General features: G+C 43.5%; 1 protein-coding gene across 1 annotated transcript in view; it reads left to right on the top strand.

Annotated features, from left to right (window-relative positions):
* The window catches only part of SHLD2 (shieldin complex subunit 2), a 123,937-nt gene that overhangs the window by 61,094 nt on the left and 52,281 nt on the right, over positions 1–10,562 (top strand). The window contains 4 exon segments of the mRNA XM_006029509.3: position 1; positions 3–1,432; positions 5,016–5,123; positions 7,702–7,896. The exon segment at position 1 is cut by the window's left edge and continues 100 nt beyond it. Of these exon segments, the coding sequence (XP_006029571.2) occupies position 1; positions 3–1,432; positions 5,016–5,123; positions 7,702–7,896 (1,734 nt within the window).

The following is a 10,562-nucleotide window of genomic DNA, read 5'->3' as shown; positions in this document are numbered from 1 at the left end:
GCTGAACCATGGAAAGAACTACATCTTTCCTATTGTGGGCATGCCTTAAGCTTTTCTTCTGAGAAAGTAAAAGAAACTGGCCATGTAGAACATCAAGCAACAAGCTCTGTGGACCTGACTCTTCACATCAAAAATCAATTTTCTTTGACCTCTGGACAGAGGAGATTTGAGGTTGCAGAAGATTGTGTTCCAGTAATAGGAAGCATGGAAATTCTTCACAGTGCACCTACCAGAACTGGTGATCTAACTTACTCTGATTATAAGAAATCTAAAGATAGAGAAATATACAAAAATCAAGTTGCATATCAACAGCTTCCTCAGATATTTACAAAAACAGAAAAGCACCATAGAAAACTATCAAAAGACTGTTTTTCAAACCACACTGAAAGTGATACCAGACATATGGAAGACAACTGCTGTGATATTTCTGATTTGGTTTCCAGCACCAAACAGATTAGCATACATCTAAAATCTGTGGGACAAGAAGATGTTACATCAGAACTGAATAGTGTTAATCATGAACATCTGAGTCAGTATCTGGAGATGTGTTTTCCCATGAAATTAGGAGAGTCAAAAACAAAAATAGTTAAGAATGATTGTTTAAACCTTGCAGTATCAACAGACACTGAATTTCTTAGTATAATGACCTCAAGTCAAATTGCCATTTTTGCACAAAAAACATTTAAAAAAGAAGCTACACAACTAAGTGGAATAGAAACAGGAACAACGTGTGTTGAAAGAAAAGCAGCTTTAAGTCAAACCTTTAAATTGAACAATAATGCTGGAAAATGCATTAGTGTGACTGAAACTGAATATAGACAAGAGTCTTCCAAGTCTCGGGGACTTTTCAGTTCTGAAGGTGCCAGAAAAACTAGCTGCTTTGAATCTACAAAAAACCCAGATTCTTGTGAAAATACGAAAAGGTCCCCACAGCTCTTTAGTGTTCCTGAACAACTTCTGAATGAGATCCATATTGAACCACTGAGCACAGGACTACTGTGCTCCCAAGTAAATTATTCTCATAAATTCTCTTCTAAAAGAGTCCGAACATTTGAAGATACTCCAAGTATTTGTAATTCGGTACCTAAAACCGAAAACTCAAAGAGAGCTAAATTGTCTTGTTCTTCAGCTAGTCCTGGAATAATAGCAGATCGGGAGAAAGTATCAGAATTTGGGAAACTCCAGAAGAATCCATTATTACTTAAAAACTGCTGTTGCAAAAGTCAGAAATATGTTATTTTGGTTACAGTAATACATCCTTGTCATGTCAAAGAAATTCTAATCAAGTCAAGATCAAAATCTTCCTCTAAAGTTCCCATAGCAACTGTTGTTGTTATCGACCAGTCAGAAGTAGAAAGAAAGGTTGTGCTGTGGCGAGCTGCTGCATTTTGGTCACTCACAGTGTTCCCTGGTGATATTGTACTACTCACAGGTAAGAACTCCCTTTTGTTTTCTTTTTTAAATTAATCTCTTCATAATTTTTTAAATTTTTATTTATGTGTAGTGATTTGAACGTCACAGTTAAGTCACTCAAAATCATCTTAACTATCCAGCACCTTCAACAACAACAAAATTTGTCTTTTAGGGAGACAAAAAAATTACTGTACAGTGTTTGGAGAATCTGGGTACAATGTTTAGAGAATCTTTGGGCTCTGGAAGACATTACATTTTACAGTAGCATGTTAATCATGCAGTAAATTATTCAGCCAATTTATGATGTGATAAAATGGTTCATCCAAAGAACCTTGTTTGCCTTAGATACAAACATGCACTATATAAAATATATGAAAGATTGTCTTTGAGAGATTGCAGTTGGTAGAGTCAAGTATATTCTTTTTTTGCCTTAACTAATCAGCATTTCTAAAGCATCTCACTGTGGTAATTCTAGAAACTCTGCATTATTGGCAGCAAGAATCTGTCCAGAACTGATATCCCATTCAGCATGTTGGTTTAAGAGTTGGTGTAAGAGTTTTGAACACCTTGTTTGGATATTTTTTTTCTGTTGTAGTTTTTTATTGCTAGTGGACACCATACATTATAGCTATTGGGGCAAATTCTGGAAGGAGTAGTAGTTTTTGACATCTTTTGCACATGCCATTAGAGGTTTTGTGGATCTGGTAGTGAATGGATAGCCAGTGTCTGGACCCTGGCATATGTTAATATAATTATGCCATTGGGATCTGAGGAATTCTGTGCCTGATCCAAAAATTAATGGTGCATGATTTTGGGGATTGTGATCTGAGAAGCTTTGTCTCATTATGTGACTGCTGGGGTGTACAGCTGGAGATTGGGGAGCTCCCTGATCCCCAGCTGCCTACGCTGCAGACTTTTAGCAGCAGGCTCAGTTGGAGTTTGGGGAGCTCCCCTATTCCTAAAAGCATGTGCTATTTAACAATCCACAGAACCCTTTAAAGTTGCCGACTGCTGTATCCCAGACCTGGTGACCGTCTATCCCTGGGGACCGTCTATAACCTCACTAGGGGGGACCAGAAGGGTTTGGGCGAGACTTTGTTTCCCCTAGCGCCCCCCGGGATAACAAGGAATAACCGCCACAAGCTGTTGGAGAGTAGGTTTAGATTAGACATCCGTAAGAACTACTTCACAGTTAGGGCGGCTAAGATCTGGAACCAACTTCCAAGGGAAGTGGTGCTGGCTCCTACCCTGGGGGTCTTTAAGAAGCAGCTTGATGCCTACCTGGCTGGGGTCATTTGAGCCCAGTTTTCTTCCTGCCCAGGCAGGGGGTCGGACAAGAAGATCTGCAAGGTCCCTTCCGACCCTATTTCTATGATTCTATGAGACCTGGACCTGCCCCCTACCCAGTCATGAAGATCAGCTGGCTGTCAGGATTGACCAGGGGGCAGCCCTAGATCTGGGACACAGTTTACACATTCTGTCTGCATGGTGATGCAAACCAGTCACACAGACGTTCTGTATTGATGGGCAAACCAACCACCAGCCATTTGCAGCTGGTTTACCATTTTATGACATCATAAATTGGCTGAACAATTTATTGCATGATTAACATGCTAGTGTAAAATGTAACATCTTCCAGAGCCCTCAGTTTTGAAACGGTGGCACAATATGTTGTTTCTTTTGTTTGTGACATATCAGTTAATATTGATGTCAGCTTCTGATGACATTTGCTAGGTCCTGAAACTTTAAGTATGCCTGAGACCAAATTCATCTCTTGTGTAAGAAGTTATGACCCCCTGAGAGCTATATCAGCATAAGTTTAGGATTGGATTTAGCCAAATTATTTCAAAACAGGGTAAAAACTTTAGGAGGAATAGCATTTCTAGCTAATCTACTTGGCAGTTAATTTAAAAGGGATTTCAGGATGTTATAACTATCCCAAGCCATAATTTTAGATGTCATAGCCCTAAACTGTCCCCATACATGAAAATGAGGAAATAATCTAGAGTTTTCCAGTCTAAGCAGAACCCTCACTCTTTTACAGGTATATATACAGGCTCCTATACAGCTTCATAAATTAGCCATTTACTACTTAGAGGTGTTTATGATTATTACTTGTATCTGATTCCAGGAGCACTAATTTTAATAATTTTGTCTTGTTTCTCTAGTTTCTCCCTGCGTAAATTTTAATACGACACACAGCACTGAGAAATCAGATCTTTTCAGAATTTTTGACATTTCAGCCAAATTTTCTTCTTTGAATAATTTAGTCTCTCTTGCTTATTGTAACATTTTACAGACAATACTTTGAAAGTGTTACTCTGTTTACTGTATAGTTTTAAAGCTTTTTGGCCTTTTGTTTATTACTGGGGTCTACTAAACTTGAGAACACAGCCGGCCAATTTCACAGGTAGATCCCGGGGCCAGCCACCATTTTTGCAGGCAGTGTGTGGAGTGGCTCCCTCACATCACTGATTGGCTGAGGGGCCCCAGTGGCCCCACCCCTTGCTGCTGATTGGTAGTAAGGGCTATACATAATTCGTCCCTGCTCCTCACTGCCTATTGGTGGAAAGGGGTGGGTCCGTCCCACAGGCAGCCCTCTCAGCCAATCAGCATTAGGGGTAGCAGCCATCTTGCTGGCAGTCCTTTATTTTCAGTAAGGGTTTTTTTGCAGCAGCAAACCTGCCATTTTTTGCGTTTTCTGTGAAAAATACAAAATTGTGATTTCAGTAGGTTTCTATTTATTACTTCAATGCCATTTAAATATCATAGAAAAATTGAAGGTAAAATAGCTTTCTTCCCCACTTTCCCCTTTGTTTATCTTATCTCAGAAATCCATCAACATTGTTTTAAAGCAAACGTACCACTACCTGCCATTTCAGATATGATCTCTGGATCTGGACCAGTAATCAACTCTTAGTCTACCTGTTGCACTATTTAAAAATTAGACTAGGTTAATGAAATACCTTCTCATAGAGTGTCTTTATGAGATGCTTGGTATCAGATTATTTAATGTTTTACAGTAAGAGATGACTAACATCTCTTACTAAGATGCTGAGAGAACTTTTCAAGTGTTCTTAAGACTGTCCCAGTGTATTCTAAAAATTATTTGTTTTAAAAGTAGTTTATTTCTTCTTTAAATCTACTTTTCAGCTGCAAGATAATACTCCCTTCCAAAGTACTCCAGTGAAGTAGGTAGGGTTCTGCACATTTACAGGGTTCTGCCTCTATGAAGCAACTTACATGATGAATCACTAGGAATGTACTTTAAGTCAAAGTAACTTTAAGCCAAAGGTTGGCTGTTTCTGAAAATTACCCCCTTGAAAGTCAGTCTTGGATATTGCACAAAAAGAGAGCAGAGTACTCGGTAGTGAAGTGGGTCACTGAATAATAGATAATAGAGACAGGAACAGCAGTTTACTCCATTATGCTTTGGCAGAAGAAAAAAAAAAAGCAACTAGCAACTTAATTATATTGATACTAGATTAATATTGATACAAATTTCCAAATTAAGATTCTGAAGTAAAATCAGTTCCTGAGTGGGACCTGTGGATAACTTCAGTGTGTTCTGTGCTGATAGCCATCCATTTCCTTTGTTGCAGATGTCACTGTGCATGAGAACCTTTGGTTTGGGGAGATGATGCTACAGTCAACCTTTGCCAGTCGGTTATTAAATCTGGGGAGCTGCTCAGCTATTAATCCCAAAGAATGTGAGGCTGAAATATATTCATAAGAGAACCTTTATATTTTTCTAGTACCTGCCTCTGTACAGGCAGTCGTCAGATTTACGACACAATTGGTTCCTGAAAGCTACGTCTTAAGCTGAAACGTTGTAACTCAGAACCAATATTCCCATAGGAAACAATGTTATAAATCGGGGATTGGTTCCTAAACCAAGGCCCAGTACCCTATTTTCACCAAAAATAACCCAGAATTTTATACTCAATCAATTATAGACGAGTAATATAGCTACATTAATATATTTATATTGTAAATATCAATCATATTGATTTGGAAGGACTTATTTGCGGTGACTTTGCTGGACTTTTTGAAGGGTTCTTGGTTGGAGTCTTCAATGGAGTCTTGGCTGCAGGTTTTTCTGGAGTCTTGTCCGCATTGTTAAAGAAAGCATCTAAGGAAGTTTGGATAGACGTTCTCTTCTTTTGCTTGTCAATTTCTCTGTAGCACCTGCCCATGGTGGATATGCCCCTGGTCACTGATGCACTGTGTTCAGTGTTGAGGTCATGTTCCTCAAACAGGGACATGGCAGCTTCCAAATGTTGAAATGCTTCAGCCAACACTTTTGTTGTCAAGACTTCATGAGGAGGAGTCTCTTCAACACTGGGTGCATCTTCTTCCTCTGTCACTTTTTGCTTTTCATCCTAAAGACTCATAAAGATCATCATAAAGGCTCCTAGACTTTTCCTGAATGATGCCTAAACTCACAGGAGCACAGGGTTTATCTTGATCTTCCAGCCAAATGATTAACAGCCCATAGCCCCCAAAGCGAAGCTATGGTTCGTCCGGCAGCTCCGCCACTGCTCCCCCGACAGGGAGGCCAGCAGTGCCAGGATGCACGTCAGGGGTTACGGGCCGCTGCAGAAAAAGCCAAAGCTCATCTGGCTGCTCCCTCTGCAGCGAGGTGAGCAGTGCTGGGCTACGCTTTGGTGGTGCTGGGAGCGGGAGCTATGAGCAGCCGTGAGAGAATTTGCAGCTTGTCCAGCTGCTCCCCCATGGTGAGGTGGAAGGTGCCAGGAGTGGGGACTGCCCTGCTACCACTTGTCCAACTGGGATGCAGGGGTGCGGGATGCAGGCGCAGAGGTGCTAGGAGCGGAGGCTATTCCCTGCTGCCGCTTGCCCAGCAGGGACAGGGAGCAGAATGTGCTGCACTGCCTCAGACAAGCGACACACAGTGGCGTAGCTGCTCCAGCATCCCTGTACCTCTCAGATGAGCCGTAGTTTCGCTCTGCCTTGGTGAACGGTGGCAGGGCATGGGGCAGACGGAGCCAGGGCTGCTCCAGGCACGTGGCAGGGGTTATGGGGAATTTTAGGGTGGCTGCAGCCCCCCGATAGCCACTGCTCTGCTGCCTGCCCCGTGCAGATCTGGGAGCACACGCCCCACCGTGTCCTGCAGATGCCACTGCTTGGTGGGGTGAAACCGCAGCTCGTCCAGGAGGCACAAGGAGGGTGAAGTGGCTCCTCTGCTGCCCGCCGCTTGTCCGAAGCAGCGACTCCGCCTCATGCCCCGCATACCCCGGCTGGACAAGTGGCAGCAGGGCAGAGCCCTTGCTGCCAGCATCTTCCACCCAGAGCAAGCCATACGTGCATTGCAAGCCCCCACCCTGGCTGGGCAAGTGGTGGTAGGGCATATCCCCTGCTCCCAGCTCCTTCCACCTGGCGCACGGCCACGGCCCCAGCCGCCTCATGCAGATCCAGGGCACCACACCCCCTCTCTGCGCCCCATCCCAGCCACAGCCACAATCTCTCCCTCGCTGGTGGAGCGTTGATCTGCCTCCCCACGCCTCTTCCCTCCCCTCTCCCCCACACCACCACAAACTTACTAGCTGGATGCAGCTGTGTCCAGTGTCACCAAAGGCAAAACTGGCATTGGAACCTTGAAACGGTGTCAGTTTACAAATGTCTTAACTGCTATTTGAGGAAACTTGAAACACCGTAAATCGAGGACTGCCTGTACTAGATTAGAACTCAAAGAAGAGAATATTAAATCTCTTGTTTTCCAAAATGTATTTAAAAATAGCTATTTAAATATTTTATTTGTATTAATGTTTATATTTTTCTAAGAAGTAAATATGGAAAATCTAATCTGTACAGAACTCTACCAAATTTGAGAACAATCCTGGACTGAGAGGCTTTTATACTTTGTAGTACAATTAAGTGGTCACCGTTAAAAAGTATTAATTTACTGAAATATCTTAGTTCTCTGAACTTGGAATACAGAAAACAACATAAATTTTATCTCAGGGATAGCACATTAGTAAACAGTGATGTAACATAATCATCTTAATCAAAATTGCTTTACACCTTACAATTTGGTTATTGTGTAAGATGCATTTTTATTTTTGCATGAGTTTTGGGTGCATTTAAAACAGCACACATTTTGTGCTGGAATTCTATCACAAAATAAAGCATAACTTTTCCACTGTTAAAAAACATGGCACCTTGTACTATTTCAAACTTGGACAAAGTGGTACAGATAATAACTGGTAATACTTAAGATCCTTTCTTGACTCCAGAAGTCCTTTAAGACTTACTTTAATTTTTTTTAAGTTTCTCATGTAGTAGACGTTGGTGTTCTCCAGGATTTACTGGCATATGTATCTTCAAAATTTACCTACCTCAGACATCTTCCACACATGCATCCCCAGAAATGGAATAATATACAGCATGTTCAACTAGACCAACTTCAGCAAGATACATTGGTTCATTCAGTATTAAAAATCATCAGCATCTCCATACTAACAGGTTAGTTGACTTATTGAACTTAAACTGCCACCACTTCATAATTACTTTGCTGAAAGGTAATTAAATTCTGCTCTAGCAACTAGCATTTTTAAATAACAGTAAACTTTTTAGTTAAACCAACATTTTTTCTTTTTTTTTAATTGGTATTTAAATTTTAGATGCTGTTTCTGACCTTAGAACATTAATACTCTGTTAGGCCTCTGCTACATGTTATACTTGTTACGCAATTAACAAAATCACCCTGACATCTGCTGGGAGGGCAATATAACACTGCACAGGCAATCCACAAAGTTTTGGAGAGTGTTGACAGCTTCCTGGTGCAAGTGTTGGAGAAGCCAACTAGGTGCCATGCTCTTCTTAACCTGCTGCTTACGAACAGGAAAGAATTGGGCAGCAGCGACCATGAGATGGTTGAGTTTAGGATCCTGAGGAAAAGAAGGCAAGAGAGCAACAAAGTAAGGTCTCTGGACTTATGAGAAGCAGACTTGGATTCACTCAGGAAACTGATTGGCAGGATCCCCTGGGAGGCCAATATGAGGGGGAAAGAAGTCCAGGAGAACTGGTTGTAATTGAAAGAAACATTATTAAGGGTGCAGGAATAAACCATCCCAATGTGCAGAAAGACTGGCAAGTACAGCAGAAGACTAGACAGGCTTAGCAGGGATCTCTTCAGTGAGCAGAAACACAGAGAGGAAGCTTTCCAAGAAGTGGAAACTTGGACAGACAACTAGGGAGGAGTATAAGAGTATTTCTCAGGCATGCAGGGATGAAATCAGGAAGCCAAAGTGCAATTTGAATTGCATCTAAGAGACATGAAGGGTAACGAGAAGGGTTTCTACAAGTATGTTAGCAACAAGAGGAAGATCTGGGAAAGTGTGGGTCCCTTACTGGATGGAGGAGGCAATCTAGTGACAGATGACACACACAAGTCTGAAGTACTCAATACCTTTTTTACCTCATTCTTCACAAACAAGGTCAGCTCCAGGACTACTGCACCTGGCAGTACAGTTTGCGGAGGAGATGGAGTGGCGAAAGAACAGGTTAGGGACTATTTAGAAAAATTGCATGTGTACAGCTCCATGGGGTGCACAATGCATCCGAGGGTCCTAAGGGAGTTGGTTGATGTGATTGCAGAGTTGATGACCATCATCTTTGAAAACTCATGGCAATCGGGATGATTGGAAAAAGGTAAATACAGCATCCATCTTTAAGAAGAAGGATCCAGGGAACTACAAACCAGTTAGCCTCACCTCATTCCCCAGAAAAATCATGGAGCAGATCCTCAAATAATTCATTTATAAGCACTAGTTGGAGAAGGTGATTAGGAACAATTAGCTTTGGATTTACCAAGGGCAAGTCGTTCCTGGGAGCCACATCTGATCCTCCCCCAAAGTTCAAGAGCCGGACAGCAGGGAGTAGGTGTGAGTGCTGAGCAACCTGGAATGATGGTGACACCCCCCCCCCCCCCCCCTGCACTGCTGAGCCACTCCAGCTTTCTCTGTGGGAAGTACACCCTGGGGTAAGCAGCACAGCTGCAGTCCCTGCCCCAGCAGCCCAGCACCTGAGCCAGCAGTCCCAGAGAGAGAGAAGGAGGGAGGAGGGCGGGCTCAGGATGTGCTCCCTGCCGGGAAAGCTGGAGCAGCGGGAGGTACCGTGCTGTGCTGTGTCCCAGAGCTGCCTCAGGAAGAAGTGGGTGGGGCTTCAGCCGATTTTTGAAGAACTGCAAGTACTGTGCCAGTGAGCTGCATGCAGCTCACGAGCAGCGGTTTGGCCATCTCTGTAATAAAGCTTGATTTTAGCAAGGCTTTTGATACCTTCTTGTAGCATGTCTGGGTCCCAATGGCAGCCGTGATGCCCCCTGGCGGCTCTGTGACCATGACCTGCTCCATCCCAGGCTGCCTTCCCTTCTCGTCCACCGTGCTTTGATTAATAATAATAGGGAGGCTGCCCGTGGGCCTATGCATAGGCCCCAGTCCAACTGGAGCCCGTCCTGGGATGCCCCGGCACCCTACTGGCCTCTACTAGTCCCAGACCCTTCGCTGGGCGTCTCTATGACTATGCCGCAGCAGGGCACCTAAAGCCTTAGGGGCTAAATGCGCAGCTCCAGTCCTCCCCTACACCATGTTCCAAGCCTCACGGATGTTGCAGTAATAATATTCTCCTGTCAGGGCTTAAGCCTCTTCCCCTTTACTCTAGATGCTAGGAGCTCTTTACCCTGTGGCTGCCAGGGAGAAACTAGCCTGCTAGCCCAGCCTCAGGCTTATACCCTTCCAGGGCCCTGCCCCCTTCTGGTCAACAGGCTGCCTGCAGGTGCCTGCTAATTGGCTTAATTGCCCTATAGTCATGGCAACCTTCAGCTAGTGCACCCTGCCTGGCCTGCAGCACCCCCTTGCTGAGCTGCTTCTTCCTTAAAGGAACAGAGAGCCCCAGGTATTCTGTTGCATGTCTCCCACAGTATTCGTGCAAGCAAGCTAAGGAAGTATGGGTTGGATGAATGGACTGTAAAGTATATAGAAAACTGACTGGATGGTCAGGCAAAAAGGTTAGTAATCAATGGCTTGATGTCTAGTTGGTAGCCAGTTTCAAGTGGAGCGCTTCAGGGGTCATAGTATCATAGTAGCTAGGGTCAGGAGGGACCTGAACAGATCATCTAGCCTGACCCCCTG

The sequence above is a fragment of the Alligator sinensis genome, unplaced genomic scaffold, assembly GCF_000455745.1.
Source record: "Alligator sinensis unplaced genomic scaffold, ASM45574v1 scaffold374_1, whole genome shotgun sequence".
Lineage (NCBI taxonomy): Eukaryota > Metazoa > Chordata > Crocodylia > Alligatoridae > Alligator > Alligator sinensis.
The sequence above is the reverse complement of the archived record's forward strand: the minus strand, read 5'-3'. Positions and strand labels throughout refer to the sequence as shown.